The sequence below is a fragment of the Camelus bactrianus genome, chromosome X (assembly GCF_048773025.1).
Source record: "Camelus bactrianus isolate YW-2024 breed Bactrian camel chromosome X, ASM4877302v1, whole genome shotgun sequence".
Classification (NCBI taxonomy): domain Eukaryota; kingdom Metazoa; phylum Chordata; class Mammalia; order Artiodactyla; family Camelidae; genus Camelus; species Camelus bactrianus.
Genome location: NC_133575.1, coordinates 76,963,594 through 76,981,581, shown reverse-complemented (window position 1 = coordinate 76,981,581; position 17,988 = coordinate 76,963,594). Strand labels below are relative to the sequence as shown.

Below are 17,988 nucleotides of genomic sequence, written 5' to 3'. Positions count from 1 at the left end.
GGGGAAGATTTGAAAACATGACTCTGGGCAGAGGAGGGGACAGGAATCGTAACGAGCAAGTATAATTTACCCCATGCAGGTCATTATAAAAATCATATAAAAACAAGTGGGTTTTTTTTTTTCCTTCTTGAAAGTTTTAATGAAAGAACCACTTTCTAATTTTCAGTTAATAGGCAGTGACCATACTCCAGTACAACATTCAGTTTTATAAACTACCAAAGACACACTGCTAATAGTGTGTGCTTCATAAAATCAGCAATCATCGAAAAGTTTCAAATTGGGAGTTTCATATCTGTCAGCAATAGCCATTGATACTATTACTCAGCAGAACTGTCTATACTTGTTTCATTGAGTATCCACTACATGAAAAGTGACATATCAATGCACAGAGCAGATGTCAGCATCCGTGGAATGTCAGTAATCTACTAACCCACTAGGAAAGGAAAAACCTAACCGCTTGATCTTTCAGGTAACTGGACTCATTCTAGGATTTTACTTTGCTATCAAGAGTCAAGTCATTGTTTACATGAGCTGTTAAGAGTCAAATAAAGGTTATAGTAATCAAATAAAGGAATTAATACTTTTTAAAAACTGTTCTGTAGTAATTTCAGACTGAGTCCAATAATCCCCCATGATTTACATCTACAAGCCTGTACAATGGAAACTGCCATTGACAGATGTGATCCTCAGGTGTAACAAGAGTTTCAACAATCAGAGTGACAGAGGATTATACTTGACTATTGCCTTTCATCATTTAAGCTTTTCACTAAGAGTTTCACCAAAATATATCATTTATTACCCAGAAAGTCCAAATAATAAATTGTATTAGCTATTTTATGGTAATTTATTTCTTGCCAAGCATCTCGTATACTACTACTGTGTATAATGTTGTGCTATTTTATGCAATTATTTAAAATGTTTTACCTTTCAGGGTATGTTATCCTAAAACACACGTATGGTATTTAGGCCCAATGGCCTAAACATTTGTAGTTCTGTGAAGTCTAAAAAGCCTGGTAACAGGAATAGCACAAAAAAGGATGAAAGACAAGAGAAACAAGACTGTCATAACAGCTATCAAGAAGGACAAGAACATCTATTACATTACTTGTAGAATGAAGATCACCTACAAAGAATGAAATAAAAAAGGGAAATTTTGTATCGGGAAATCAACTTCTGAGTTGTACAAACAGAATGACTTAAGTGTCTTCTCTCAATCAACTTTGAAAATGGCATTTTAACAGCTTTCCATTACTAAACTGTGGGCCTCTTTCTTTTCAGCGGATGCTCTGCAAAAAAGCAATAACTTCTAAAAAGACAACTTTCCATCATCAATAGGAAACATCCATCCCAAGCTGGCTTTACCTGCTAGGCAAAGTATCTCAGAGTTACCTTCTATTTCCACTGAGTACATGTACAGGGAAAATGTATTAATTTTATATTTATAACTTAAATGAAACATTATTAAAGATAGAGTTTACCAAAACGCCATTATTTTAGATTTTTATGTACCTAAATTTAAGTTCCAGGTCAGCCCCTTACTAGCTTAGGCAAGTTACAGAACCAATTTCGTTAGCCTCTCTCTAAGCCTTAATTTTCTTATCTGCAAAACGGAGTATAACTATGTTGCCTACTTTGCGGCACGGTGGCAAGCATCAACTGAAATAATACGTGTAAACTGTTTAGTTACATGCTGGGGCCCATAAGTGTACAGTAAATGAAAGCTATGACAATTCATAAAATAACTTGCTCACTTACACTGATTACAGTCAAACTAAAGATAATAAAGAAAAGATGTAACGTTCAATGCACAAGTAGAGTTCTCTCAAAGAAGAGATACAACTTTTAATAAGTTTGTTATTGATCTTCTGTTGTTACTTTTAAGCAAACCATATTTCTCTGATTTCCTCTTCTAACATTCCCATGGAAGGAAAAATTCTCAGTAGGCAAAATGTATGAATCCACAAGCAAATCTCTTTAAAAACATAACACACTGAAAGAGGAAAGTGGCAATTTTATGATGAAACATTAGAATTAATATCAAACCAAAAAAAAATTGTCAAAGGTTTGAAAACATTGTAAATGCTGTACACAAACTGAAAAAACTTCAAACTGCCAGGAATCATTTTTGCTATAATCGCATAAAAGACATGTGTGACTGAAGTAGAGGAAGATAACCAAGAGGTCAAGTGGGGATCAGACCATACAGGGCCTCACAGGCTTTTGTACAAGGATACTGGCTTCTGTATCCTGAGTGAAATGGGGAGCCATGGTAGAGATTTGAGAGGCCACATGACATGACACTGTTCAGGTTTTTAATGGGTCATATTTCTGTGTTGGGAATATACTGTAGTGGGTCATGGTGGAAGCAGGGAGACCAATGAGGAACTGTATTTGTCCTGATAGTTCTACCACTACTGTAGCAGCCCAGGTGAGACTTCAACCAAGGTGGACCAGTGAAGGTGGTGAGAAATGGTCACCTGTTGCAAGTACCTTACTTTGAAGGGAGAGTTTATGGGTTTCCTAATGAATTGAATGCACATTGTGAGAGAGAGGTCAAGCACAATTCCTAAGTTAGGAGCCTGACTACCTGGACAGATATACCATCAACTGAGAAGACACCGGGAGGAGCAGGGGTAGGGGAGATCAGCAGTTCAGTTCTGGATATGTTACTTTTGAGAAGTCTATTGACCATCAAAGGGAGAGATGTTGATTCTGAAGTTTGATTATGAGAGTCTGGCGTTCAGACACAAGGAAGTAGCCGGAGATAAATTTGAGAACTTTGAGCATACAAGTGGAATTTAAAGCCATAGTATTGGTTGCAATCACCAAAGAAGATGGTGCAGACAGAGAAGAGATGTCCGAGGGCTGATCCCTGGGTCTCTCCAATAATCAAAGATTGAGGACATAAAAAGGAATCAGAAAATAAGATTGAAAAGAAGCAGCCTAAAAGGTAGGGGGAAAACCCTATCGATGTCAGGCTCGGGAGGGGAAGAGGGGGAAGGATTAAGGATTTCAAATTGGAAAGAATAACCAACTGCATCAAATGCTAATAGGTGAGTTAAGATGAGCACTGAGAACTGGACATGGGACTCGGCAGCATGGAAATCTTTAGCAACCCTGATGAGAGCCATTTTTATGGAATGGTGGGATCGAAGCCTGGCTACGGTGAGTTCAAGAGAGAAAATTAGAAGAGAGAAATCAGAAGCAGTGAATATAAACGAAATTATTAGGAGGTGTTCTGCTTCAATGGAGAGTAAAAATAGAGCGGGAGCTGGTAAGAGAGATAAGGTCGTGACAAGGTTTTGTAAAATGAGACAGCATGTTTGTACGCTGCTGGGAATGGCAGAAGAGAGGAAAAAATTATTGGAGCAAGGTCCTCGAGTAGGGGCAAAGGAATGGAACCTTGTACACAAATGGAAGGATTGGAAGATGAAGACTTCATCTATGGTGACAGGTAGCAAGACAAACTGTGTGACTGCACATACTCAAACTTAGGTAGACGTGGTGGTGGGGGTCTGTGGAAGTTACTTCTGATCGCTTCCATTTACTCAGTAAATTAAGCAGCAAAGTCAGGCAGAGCATAAAGATGGGGAAGAGTTCTGAGGATTGAGCAGCAAAGTAAAGGTGTGAAACAGTCATCTGGAAGTATGGTGGCGACAATGGAGTGGGGACATAGAAAATGACTGTCTGAAAACAGAAGGGCCTCCTTGGGGCTTTGGAGAGGGAAGTAAAAAACTAGAGAGGGATGTGGTCTAAAGCAGGGCATGAGCAGCTGGAGGACAACTGAGGAAACAGATGTACAAGTCCTTGCAAACGCACAACCGGTGGGATTTGGAAAGCAATTGGAAGTGACTGAGAAAACGACTAGAATGGAAGATGGCCTGCCCACGGCGAGCTCAGTGAACTGGAGGATGGCAATGCCACCAATGAACTCAAAGACCTACTTTAATACTGCAAAAATCAGTAACCAGTTGGTCAGCAGATTCAAGGAGTCAGTATAATTTGAGTGAAGTGTGAGTGAAGAGAAGAGTTGAAAAGATAAAAAGTCAGATTAGTGTCAAAGAATATTTCTGTTTCTGTTGTTGATTTTGGGTGATTAAGATCAAACAACCAAGTGGCAAACTGAGGGGCAGTCTAGGTGATCAGGAAATACTGGCAATTGAAGACAGAATAGAGCTTTATTTGATAAAGGAAGGGAACACAACAAGCATTTATGAAAGTAGTTTTACAGAAAGCTTTATGCTAGGCTCTATTCTAGGAATAACATCTCCTTTAATCTTAAAAATAACCATATGAGGTAGACCCTGTTATACCTTGGTTACAGTCACAGAAAATAAAGTTTACAGAGGATCTACAACCTTCACAGGGTCATGTGAGTAATGCCAGAACCAGAACTCAAACCCAACTCTGAATGACCCCAGAGTCCAAGCTCTTAATCACTACATAAACATGCCCTGTGAAATTAAGGGCCTGCAAAAGGTAACATAGGTTGTTTAGCTTCCGAGAAGAATTTCAGAGCTAAAGATCTCAGAGGTGGAATCATTCCAAAGAATGACACAGTCCAAGGTGTAGTCATGCCTATAATTAGCTAAATACATAGATGCAAAGGTCAGAGTTGAGAAAACCAAGGAACTAAGGGCAAAAATGTGATGACACTGTTATCAACCTAATAGTTGAAGTCACCAAAATGAATGGCAAGAGAAAAATCCAAAGGACAGCCAGATGCTATTGTCACCAAGGTCTGTCATCAGATAATAGACTTTATAAGAGAAAAAGTTGCTGAAAAGTTGTTTCAAAGAACACAGTATAGAAGGAGCAACAGGAAAAAGGGACTCGGAGGAAGGGCTGAAGAGAGTGGGCATCTCAGGACTTGTGTCAAGAGAAAAGCTAGATGCCAGCTCTGGCTAAACAGAAGGAATATTAAAGGAAAAGTTTAAAGTTAAAGGGAATTTGTTTGTATTCATTCAACAACTTTCAACAAACAGTGGGAGTCAGGAAGGAGTGGTAACAAGATCCTCCATAATGGGCAGAGTAGAAGGGTCTACATTTTCAGTATTCTTAACCTTTTATTTTGGTATGGGGAAAATCTTTGAAATTCTTATGGACCTTAACTCAAAATAAATAGACATTCACCAAAAAAAAAATCTACCATGATAAGTAGAAGAGAATTAGAAATTAATGAATCATGAATCAGTACCTCCACTTCTGTCAAGCAAACCAACGCAATATGGCCCGATGCCTGATCTTTCCCCTCTCTTACCACAAACTGCAGAATAATCAAAGTATTATATTTAGTAGCTAATAAAAGAAATAATCTAGACCACAAGCTATAAAATATAAGAATGCTAGAAAATATAGGTTGCATGCCTGCTGATAATAGAACAAATTTGGAGGAATTATTAATTCTTCTGTCCTCTCAACTGTTGTTTTTTTTTTTTTTTAAACACTCTGCCCTCCCAACTTTATTTCCTATTCCCAGTAAGATACATTGTGGTGTTTACAGAAAAGTGGACTTGGGCCCATTTTGCTTTCCAGAAACAAGAACACAAATTAGGTAGTTAAAAAACTGATTCAAAGAGAGGGTAGCTCAGTGCAGAGTGCATGCTTAGCATGCACGAGGTCCTAGGTTCTACCCCCAGTACCTCTATTAAAAAATAATAAAATTGTTAAAAAAAAAAAAAAACCCAAGACAAAAGAAAAACCAGATTCAGTGTGCCAGAGAAGAGACTACTGAATACTAGAGAACAAAAATAAGTAAGACAGCCCCTGCTTTTAGGAGGTCATAGTGGAAGAGATAGACAGGTTTTAGCTCAAAAAACCAGATCCTCTTGAAAATCGTTATGTTGTACCAACAAGTTTCTGGTCTCTCCTTTATGTGATATAAATACACTCACTTAGAACCCACTGCTAATCTGGGCACATGCATTTTAAAACAACAAAATTAGAGGGTCTAACTTACCATCATTTTTTCAAAGAGATCCAGGACTTCCTTTTCTGTTAAATTCAAAGATCGTTCATCATACAATGGCTGAGCCGCTGGTAACTCACTCATTGCAACTTGAGAATCAATAGGATGTTGAATAAGAGGTTTTTCTTTTTTGACGGTAGATTTTCTAAAACTTGTAATTCGGTCACGCTGCAAACAGAAAAAAATAAGAAGCCTTAAGGAAGTGATCAAGAATCATGGACATGAAGAACTGAAACATCAAAATGGCACTTAGTATGATACAGATCTTTACTGTCTTTTGACAAAATGTTATTTTAAACAGCAAGCTCCAGTTAGAGATTGTACTATTTCAAAGCCTTGAGGTAGTTTTTCAGCCTCAGAAGCTGGGGAGTCGGGGGTTGCAAAGTATCCCTCAGAAGGAAAACTTAGCCCCTTGTCATTTGTTTTGCACAGTAAGTAGGTGAGAAAAGCCTGGCCTCAAAGTCATGTGGTCAATTGAGGGAGAATGTGTGTTTGGCAGCAACTTTCGAACTATGGAGAAAAAAGAAAGGAAAAGACAGAATATCCAGTTCTAAGGGGGAAATTATAGTAAGGTTTCTCTTCTTCAAAGTGCCAAAAGACTTGTGACAAGTATCTGTGAATACTATGTCAGCGCAGTGGCAGAGTATAATGTTTAAGAGCACGGACTCTGCAGCCAGACCACCTGGGTCTGAATGTGCCATTTACTAGGTGAGTAACCCTGTGCGAATCACGTGGTCTCTCGATGTCTAAAATAGTGGTAATGAGTTAATGTACGAGGACGGAAGGGAGGCAAGAGAGAGAAAGAGAAAGCAAGCAAGAACGTTATTAAGAGATTTAAATAAGTTATATGTTGAGTGTACTTAGCTGCTATTTATTACTATTGCTGTTGTCATTATTATTATTATTACGCCACCTTTTTCTTCCCTAAAAAGTGGGATCAAAAAGGAAGCACAACAAAATTTAAAACATTACCTTTTCCATTTACTGGAAATATAACAGAAACAGAAATGTTTTATTCCTACAAACACTATTATGAATAACTTATTATTTTATGGATATTGACTTGGAACCATTGATTCCATGTACAATCTCTAATAATTAGCTTGCGAATTCACATCAAGTGAGTTAATGACTCCAGCTGCATAGAGTCAGGCCATTCTGTTTTAAACTACAGGAACATTGGACATCAAAAATTAGTAATGACCATAAAACTGAATACAGCTCAGTTTTATTCTGGTTTCTGTTAGGAAGCACATGCATACTGTCAGCTCACGTTAAACAAGCGGACGTGTTAGATATGAGGACAGTGCATCGTCACTGTTATGTTACCAAGTCCTTATAAATCACCTCAACAATACAAAAAAATCACAGAAGTTCTTACCACAATTATGTACATTTCTGTTGCCCCCATTAAAAGGACATACCTTTTATTTTGATTCAAAGTACACTTTTTTTCCCTAAAAGGTGTACTTTGAAAGAACTATGAGCAGTTTTAAGCAGCTTATTTAGGATTACAAAAATGATCTTAGTACATGGTTGCTTACAAAGAGATTATATAAATCATAGTATTTTAGAGCTGGGAAGAAACTTGAAAATCATCTGTACCAACTCATTTTGCAGAAAAAGTGACCCGCTAAATTCACGAGTCCCTGGTTCCTAGCCCAGTGTTCACGTGAAGATTCGTTTCCTCAAATCATCCTCTATATTTTCAAATTTTCTTTTGAATTTGAATTTCTTTGAGGAAAATTAAGTTAGATTAGATATGTAGTATATTTTCAAACAACTCAAGAAAAAATATAAAGCAATCCCAAATAAGCTGAGTACATAACCAAGAGTCAAATTTCACTAATAGATATGGTGGACATAAAAGCATTTAAATATGCAATCGGCCATTAAATGAACATATCTCTGTTCCTTTCCTTTCATATCACTTAATATTTACTTTTGCACTGCTAGCTTTTTTACTGAGTAGCATTATTTACATATATATTTGATTTTCCACTACGCCCTTCACTTCAACCTAGAAAACTGACTTTTGCTTTCAGCTCTATCTTGATAAGAAAAAGTTAAGCCATACACTTTCACTTCCTTAAATACAAACAATACTCTACATTTTTTGTAGATTGGTAATGTCGCAAAGAAAAAAAAAAAAGACACTGCTTAAAATACCATTTTTTAAAAGTTTAGCTATAAAAGGGCACATTTAAATTTTAAGCCCATAACTTTTAATCAGTTTTACGATGATAGACTCACCTCAAAAATACTTGAGGAATTTAAATTTAATAGCACATTTCTAACATAATGAACTTAACTTCCTTTCTATTTGAAATTAATTTCATTCACTATTAATATTAATGTGTAACAGATTCAGAGTCAATTTACATGGCTATTGAGAAAGGAAACATTTGTGTTTTCCAGAGCTAGATTTTACATAGATTTTTTGAAATTGGTTGAGGTATATATCAGGGCAATAATATCAAAATTTTGTTGAGATCTCGTACAACTGTTTATGTTAATATTCAAAACACGAGAAGTCACTCTATTGGCATTTCTTCAATCTACTGTACTTTGTAAACATCCAGACATTTTACATCTTACATATATCAATGCTTTAATGTCCACCCACTTTAATAAAAAGGCAACATGCATAAGTAATGTAATAACATGCTAATAATCCACCTTACCACGTCATCTGCCAAAGTTTTTATTTGAATGTTCTATTAAAACCAAAAGAAAAAAAATACCTGTCAGATAAGAGAAATTCACCGATCCAACAAGAAAATAATTGAATGATTCTTGTTTATTTTATCAACTAAAAGTAGTCAAAAAGAATTCGAAAGTTAAATATACAAAGACATACATTCTTTACAAAAGAAAAAAACAATTTTAAGGATTAAAAATGAAGGTTTGGTGGAGAGGGGTGTCTGTTTTTGAAGATGGCTCCCAAGGTCCCAAAGTCAGATTTGGATCAGACATCACTACCAGTGTTCAAACGTGAGAAAAGATACAGCAAAGTCATAAGCCCTATCAAGATTTTTCAAAGTTACAGCATGAATAATCATATTTTTAAGACATATAATTTTTTTAAAAACATGAACATAGGGAAAATGTCATATTTAATAGTAATGAAATATAATGAAAGAGCTCAGTCTAGAACTCAGTTGCATCTGATAGATACTTAAGGATCACCTTTATAAATATTCTAGATAAAATGGAACTTACTAATTCTGTTAATATATGCCCATTTCTCAAAAAACGCCAAAACTTTTTTTTTTTTGCATGTGGTTTTTCTACTTCTAATGCTGAGAATCTTTGGAAATGGTATATCCCAGTTAATAGACTACAGTAGTTAATAAAACAACCACATAGCATATAGGGGCACCAATATTTGCAGGATTGAGTACTGCAATATTGAAGTAAGCAAAACAAACAGCTAACAACTTAGTCATCTTCCAAGATTCAGAAGATACTTCAAGATCTGACAATAACATACGCTCAGCATGAAAGCAGTTATTACTATGTTATAAGTATGTTGAACTATGTTCAAGTGCTAGTTAAGAGATGTGATTAGGAAAAAAATCAGATTTTTTTAAACTGCCTGTTAGGAACTGAAATTAACCCTTCTGCCACATCCTATACATTTATTTCCTACAACAGAAGCTGAATGACGTACATCATGCATGCTCAAATCCCTTTTTACTAAGAAAAATATGGTCTTCTCACTGGTGGGGAGAATTCCATGAAGAGTTTTAAGTGAGAATTATTTGGTCTCAGGGTCTTATAAAATTGTCTTCAAATACCACCAACCAAATGCCATTAAAGATCATCCTCCCCTCAGTCAGTGGGGACAAATATACTATTATATGTAGAGTTCTTGCCCTACTTTCAATCCATCAGTTCCCTCAGGGATCTACACTTCTATATCTTTGTACTATGTCTTCATCTCATCCTGCTAACACAAACCCCAATCAATCTTTATTGCCTAGAAAAAAGAAAAGGAGGGGATTATTTATATCAGAACTGAAGCCATTTTAATAGAGATCAATTTACCCTAGGACTATCTCTACCTGATAATTTCTCTTTAATTTTCCCAGTGGGGTACAGAAACCCGTTCCATGCACAATGCAAGCTTTGACATTTCCTATAATGTAAAACCAGAGTGAGAAATGTCAAAGTCTCAAAACTGCCTCAACTACCCTGCTACCATCCAGATATGTACCTGTCCCCTGTGTTATTATCAGACAGATTATACAGTTCTTCAAGCAACCCCTGCTTTTCTTTCCTTCCCATCCTTTGGGATTATAAACTCAGGATTGGAAACACACCTTCAAAGTGAGAATGTAAATGTAGGGAAAATAGGATTCGATTTAGTCAAATTCTCTAAGTTAAGGTACTCATATGTCTAGAATGCTTTAAATCTGTATCTCAATTGAATATATGCTGAGAGTTTAACCATGGGGGACAGAAACCAAAAAAAAAAGTACTGCTAGCAATATTTCCACCTTGTCTTATATGAAGAGATGAGTTTTCTTCTCTTCTCCCATCCTTACTCTTTTTTTTTTTAAATAAACATATTTTTGGTCCATATTAAATCCCACAGTATAGGGTTAGACACTATTGAAGTCACATGAAATTTGAAATTATCTGGTGAAAACCTCTCAGTTTATGAATGATGAAACTGAAGCTTGAAGAGGCTTGGTGACCTGCCCAAAGATCACAGAACTGGTTGTCAGTAGATACTAATTCTTAGTCAAAATACAGCATCTTTAGTTGGTGTAATCAAGCTGTAGCCTGTTAGTGTTGAATTACTGAATTGAACCAGTTCAAGGTAATCTCAAATTCATAGATACCCCAATCACCATCAGTTTCGCTTTCCTTTGGGTAACTGCCTTTTGCCATCATTACCGGGGTGGCGGGGAGGTCAAGCATCACCCCAAAGAGCATTCCCCTGGCAACCACAGTCCTTCCCTAATGCATCTTCCATATCATCTACTGAACTCACTTTGACCAATATACACTAATGTTCTTCAAGTAGCTATTCTTCATATATAAACTATATATAAATTTAGATTCCATGCTCTTTCATAATTCTTAAATTTTACCTTCCTCATTTTACCTTAATACCACCACAAATATAAGAATCAGAGCTCTTCTCTCAGTTTTCTAGGTGGGGAATAGGAGGGAAAATGTAGTAGGAAAAAGTGGGTACATAATTAATAACCCAGTGGAAACACTACATGAGCACAAAAGAGGCAAACTGTTGTCAGAGAGGGACAAGACAGACTTTCAAAAAGGAGGGTGACATTTATGTTAATGATGCCATCTGCATTCCACTTATCCGGTTTCACGACTTCCATGTCACCTTGGTCTCCTCCCTCTCCTTAATTCCCGACAGCCAAGAAGCTGTCAAGTTCCATGATGATCTTTCTGCAGTTTCTTATTTGTTCCCACACAAACCATCTCAGTTTAGATTCTAATCACTGTCAAGAGCCTCCGAATAATTACCTCTACTATGATTCTCTCCTCATTGCCGAAGTCATCTTTTTAAAGCAAAGATCTGGTTCAAGCCACCATCACATCATCTCTTACCTCGAAAAAAACCTCCTAACCTCTCTCCCTGCTTCCACCTCTACCCTGCTAGAGTTCATTCTGAACACGCCGACAAAGTGACACTGTTAAAACTAAAGTCAGATGGTGTCACTACGCTGCTCAAAACTTTTCAATGGCGCTCTATCCTCACTCTGAGTGAAAGCCAAAAATCCTGACAATGGCCAGCAAGGCCCTATGTTGCTGCACGCTCTCCCTGTCCCTCTGACCTCATCTCCTGCTACAGTCTCTTTCAGTCACTCAACTCCAGGAACACCAACCACCTCACTGTTCCCCACCAATGCAATAAGCCATCTCCCCTCTGCCTGGAATGCTCTCTTCCATTAGCCAGATGGCTTTCTCCATCACTGACTGCCTCCCCTTGCAAGTTTCTGCTCAGCGGGACCTACCCTGTCCACCCTATGTAAGTGCAAACACCCACCTCCTCCACACACTCCTGACCTGCTTTTCCATGCTCTACTTTTCCTTTTTTCCATAGCACATAGCACTTACCACATTCTAGCATAATCTGTAATTTTTTTTGGTCTGTTTCGCCCATTGAAAATGTGAGCTCCATGAGAATAGAGATTTTCATCTGTTTGGTTCATGCATGTACCCCTAATGACTAGAGTAGTGCTTGGCACACAGAACTCAGTAACAATCATGACTATCACATGCCCATTTGGATTCACTGGCTCCTGGGTACCTACTGAATAAAGATTAGCATCCTTAATATGGCATTCAAAGCCCTGCATTACTCAGCCCTAGGCTATCTTCTACTTCTTCCCTCATGATCAACATGCTATGGGAAAAATGGAAATCCTTTCCCATTGCATTCCTCATTACGTCCAGTTTGTGCACCCGCTGGAAATGCCCACCCAGCTAGACATGCTTCTATTTCCAGAGCTTCCCTTGAGTTTAAAGTTTGGTTATTAATAAACCAAATGTGGAACCCTGGTCAAAAACGGAGAATTATGCTTTGTTTAGTGTCTTCTTACTTTTTTCCCCCTCAAAAGGCATCTTCAAGAATGATAGAGCACTTGAAGACATAGGAAATTATTTTCACATAAGAAATGATCTGAATGATTTGTGATAGAGAACCATAAAGAAAAACACTCTCTTTATGATTTCTTGATGTATAAGTTTCACTCAACTCCAGAGAGTATATCCTGGATAACTATGCACATTTGACTGATACAGATATTTTCTTGTAGATTTCCCTCATGAAAAAAATCTACTTTCATAAATTTTTTTTTGATACTATTACTTAGAACTCTTCTTTATCACTGTTCAGGAAAAAAAAAAGAGACAAATGTAGTCTACTGGAAAGGAAAATCTTTAAGGACATTTGAAGAGTTTGAGTTGGAGAAGGGGCAATTTGGGGCCACTGCACAGTAAAAATATGTTGAAATTATTGTGTAAATTACACTTAAATTCTCTGCAATAGAAAATAAATGATTTCTGCCATACAACTATGTTTATACATTATTCAAACAAAAAGGTTCAAGAGGAGAATAATGACAAAACCACCACGAACAAGGAAAAAGTTCAGAGAGCTGTAAAGAGCTTTCTTTGACAAGATTAAAACACAGTCATTTTTATGTGAACTGACCTTTAAAACATATTTTCAAATGGCTGTATTAAGATACATTCTCATTTATAATGATGTTCTACAGGGACAAGCTCTCCAGTTTTGTCTGGATGTAATTTGTCTAGGTGCACGCAGCTGTCCCTCACACCACTTGCAAGCCAACGTTATGGATTTTACTCCTGTGTACAAATTATAGAGCTACTTATGGAGCTAAAACAGAAAAAAAAAAAAACAAAAAAGCAAAATGACCCCCAAAATGTTTATTAGAGTCACACCCTTGAATTAAAAGCACTAATTAAAGTCATTTTAGTACATTTTTATTGTGCAAATATAACGATAATGGTCATTAGGGTGAGGGCATATTACGCCAATAAGTACAGTGACCGTATATTTTCATTAAAATCAACTCTGGAAAAGCAATACGCTTTTGAATTAGTTCAAGCAATTAGAGTTTATTAAACTTCACTTATGATCAGTTATATTAAATATAACTTACTACAGTACTATATGAGTACTGCATAATTATAAAAGTTTCACTCCAGTCTCAGTCCCTTAAGAATAAGAAAAATGGCTGATTTACTTATAAACTCTAAATGCTGAAGTTCTGATTGAAATGCAGGAGTCATTATTGCAAGAAAATTAAGTTTTAATTCTCTCAATCAGGCAGAAATTAACAAAAACAGCAAGATGTAAAGATTCAGCTCTCTTCTGGCTAATGTTACATGGCAATACAATGTTTTATAAATATCTTGCAATTACTCTAGTACCACAGAAATTGGACAACTAAATTGCATATAATTCAAAAGTCTTACCATCAACTCAAGAACTTTGCCACACTATTCGACTATTTTCTTCTCTTTTAGAGAAAGCAAGTAAGTTGACCATCACAATGAAGATGAAGGCCCAGTTATTTACCCAGCTTAAGTTTCTTGCTCTCTAAGAAGGACCAGGGCAGTATGTTCCAGATAAGCATGTTCAATTCCATTGAACAAATATTTGAGCATCTACTATGCACCTGTTCAGTGCTGGGCACTAGGAATACAATGATAAGCAAGATAAGTATGTGCTCTTCCTTTATGGGGGTTTTAGTCTAATTGAAGACCCAATGAAGGAAAGAACAATCACAACAGAGAAATTCCGAGAGCGCTGATCAGGTGGTACTCTATCATCACCTCCACATACTTTCTAAGTAAGAAGGGCCTTTAAGAAAGGCCATCCATCTCAACCACTGATCCAGGGTTTGAAATCTCTGGGTGGCATCCCTGACCAATACTTTCTCAGATCAGCAGCGGTCACAGAAGGAAGTAGTTATTCTTCAAAGGGGTGCCTTCCAACTTTTCAGATCCTGGATTCACTCTGAACTTTACAAATCAGTAAGACCAATCAAGACAATTCAAGACTATTTCACCACCTGGCAACCAAGCTGAACATTCTGTTCAAGCATTCAAATACTTTACTATAAAGACTGCTTTAGTTGAGCACCTCTCCACTGTGTTTGTTTCACCAAGAAAGCTATATGTAATCTGATTTTATAACTGAGATCAATGTAGACAGAGGTTTGATTCTAAGAAGATAGGAAGAAAACAAATTTGGGCTTTCAAAATCACTGAACTATTACTGCCTGCATTTAAAATTACTCCAAAACGTGCTTTCATTTCCTTTCTAACAGTAAAGGTCATTTCCTGACACTCACATGTCACTGTACTCTTCCACCACCATGAGCACTTACAAATAGATGATAGATTAACTGGCACTGTGCTAGGCACTGGGATTTAAAGAGACGTGGGCCTGCCCTCAAAGGGCAAAATCCTAGCAGTTGAGAAGATGAAGTTACAGGCATTAAGTTCCAATTCTCCACCTTACTTTGCTATTGTAAGCATGTCAAATTGTCCATCTCATCATTTTAACAGAACAATACTTTTCTATTTTTGTAACCAAACGGACATCATCTCAGAAGTACTGTCAAATCAAAAGCCTCGAATTTTAACACACACCACCTCCACCCCCTTGCAGAGTACTTGGCTATTACAAATCAAATTTCCACAATTTTTGCGACAAGAAAAAACTTCCTTCTGGGATTTGCTTCTCAAGATGTTCTTTCAATATAAAGAACAAAATGTGTATCTACCAGAAATCAGAAATGACATCACAGCATTGGGCTTCCTTTTTCTTCATGAAGCAGAAGACCATGTTAGTTCACTGGATAAGTTTCAGAAATCTGTCACAACAAGTTCTGCTCAAGCTTAAATTAATTGTCTTGCCATGAACTTCAATCTTTAACTGCCAAGAGCTACAGGAATCCAGCTGTCTCTTCTGTGTAACGAAAACGTTCAGTGTTAAGGACTGGGGTGAAGCCTTCAAGAAACGTATGTTTGCCGCTTAGGTCTTAAAAAACATTCACACTAATGAGTTCGAGGAAGTACCTGAATTAATCAGAAACGATTGCAGGAATCATCCAGGTTTTTCTGAGTAGTAATCGTAACTGAGCAGGACCCTTATGGAGCTTTCCTGGGACAGACCCCTCCCCCATATCCTCTGCTGCAGCTCCTCTCTGAAGTAGCCAGATAATAGTATCTCATGTATATTTCCTGAGTTTTTCAGATGCTAAAAACCACCACCAAAGGGAATAAATTAACTACTTGATGATGGAGAGCACCTGGCCCCCAGACCTTCTGGCGCCTAGGGGTTGATAGTGTTGACCGCCCTGTTACCTCACCGTCAACCAACCAGAGGACTGTGCAGGAGCTGATCACATATCCTGGGACACCCCTCCCTCAGCTGGCTTTTAAAAATGCTCAGCTGAAACCCTTCTGGGGCACGAGCCACCCTGTCCTCCTTGCTCGGCCCTGCAGTAAACCTTTCTCTGCTCCAGACTCTGACATTTCGGTTTGTTTGGCCCCACTTAGCATCAGGCACGTGAACTTGCATTCAGTAACATAACTTCTTCTGCCAGTACTAAACCATTTCCAATGGGAACACTGTTGGGACATGAAAGTTCTTTCTTATCCTATGACTAAAAAGCAACAGAAATGAAAAGAAAGCTAGCTTTACCCAGCACAGTACTTTGTACATAAAAGATACTCTTAGATCAATGAGTTAGCCAAGTGGGGCTCAATATTTAATAACTAAATTTTTACCTTCTGCTTTTTTTAAAAAAATAAAATAAAAAAAAAAAAGATGTCCCAACCAAACATTAATGTTTGGAAACCCATCGTATGCTCAACACTTTGTGGCACAGAGAAGTTTAAGATATGATTCTGCCCTTAAGGCACTGATGATCTAACCAGGGAGTGAAAAGTAACCACGCAGGAGACGCTGAGGTATGCTGCTCTTCCTCCACCACAGGCACCATCACATGTCCTGTCTTTTTGTCTTCCCAGCACGAACCACTGCCTGAAGTTGTCTGGTTCACTAGCTATTTACTTATCTGTGCTCTAGTTTCCAGAACACAAGTTCCCTTAACAGCACAGCCCTTCATTTACCTGTCAATCACTTGTGGATCTCTAACATTTAGAACAGTAGCTGGCACACAGTATCTGCTCAAAAATTTGGTGAATAAATGAATTTAAGTACAACAGGAATTCAGAGAAGAAATAAATACAGCTTCAGTAAGAAACTATAAAGAACTGTGCCCTAATTGCTGGGTAGGATGTCAATAGCCAGAAAGAGGGGAAGAAAAGGAAGTGAGACAGGGAGCAGTGTTAACACTTCACTTTACTTTAAGGAAGCAGCCTTATGAAATAAAGGGTTCAAGTTGGAGGGGATGAAATTTTGACTATGTAGGGTGGTATGGATGAGAAATATCGCCTGCCGGATCACTAGACACAGGATGTTAAGCCAGCAGCCACAGCAGCCACCCGCTACGGTGCACCCTGAGGGGATTCAGGATGGAGAAAAGCAGGACACTGACCCTAGATAGTTCAGGTGCTTATCAAAAGAGAGATTTCAATGAGCCCAAACTCTTGCATCTTCCCATACACAGAAAAGCACTAGATGCATTAACTTGAGATGTCTGGTGTTCTTTAACTAACAGTCATCTTTTGATGTTCTGACTACCTGGTTTTTACTGCAAAACTCCTTTATATCCTGGCTTCTCCCTCACCTCTTCAGAGCAGTTGCTCAGAGGAGTCTGAGAGGCTGTGTTCTGGGCTTACGTCCTCAGAAAATCCACCAAATAAAACATAATTCTCAACTTTTAAGTTGTGTATTTTTTTCAGATGATAGTGGGGACAGATTAAAGACAGTCTTGAAAACCACAAGGCACAGTCCAGACTAAGTCTGACAATCACTGAGGGTCCTTATGATTTCCTGATTTGGAGAGAGACATGAAGATGGTATTTTACAAAGATGACTTGGGGTGGTACAGGTCCACAATCACTTATCTGAAACCCCTGAAGCCAGATGTGTTTTGGAATTCAGAGTGATTCATAATTTAGAAAGGAATATGGCATGTGTACCATATATTACAAAACACACCCAGCAGGATCTGGGGTAGCACCCTAAATCAAATGCATTCAAGGTTAGCAGGGAAACATAGATGATACTCCACAAAACAGGGTAAGTAAAGATTATATACCACCTCAAGGCAAGTTGGGTTTCGTGGCCTAATGACAAAATTCTGTTTTCAGAGCTTTCAGATTTTAGAATTTCAGAGAAGGGTTGTAAACTGTAATATTCTGGATAGATTGAGGAAGGAATCAAAGGCTAAAAAGGTGGCTTGCAGAGATCAGCAAGTTTGATCTATTCTACCTAAAGACTAGCGACCATTTACTGAGCACTTATTACATGCCATACACTATGCGAAGAGCTTCACGTGCAGTGCCTCGTTTGAATCCTCACAGCA

General features: G+C 37.7%; 1 protein-coding gene across 4 annotated transcripts in view; it reads right to left on the bottom strand.

The window, feature by feature from the left end:
* The window catches only part of DIAPH2 (diaphanous related formin 2), a 797,042-nt gene that overhangs the window by 739,030 nt on the left and 40,024 nt on the right, over positions 1 to 17,988 (bottom strand). For 3 of the 4 annotated variants that reach the window (XM_074359372.1, XM_074359369.1, XM_074359370.1), the window contains exons 2-3: positions 8,653 to 8,685; positions 5,960 to 6,136 (exon numbers count right to left, since the gene is read on the bottom strand). In XM_074359372.1, the coding sequence (XP_074215473.1) occupies positions 5,960 to 6,136; positions 8,653 to 8,685 (210 nt within the window). The remainder of the gene's footprint in view (positions 1 to 5,959; positions 6,137 to 8,652; positions 8,686 to 17,988) is intronic. The other variant, XM_074359371.1, reaches the window with a different exon arrangement.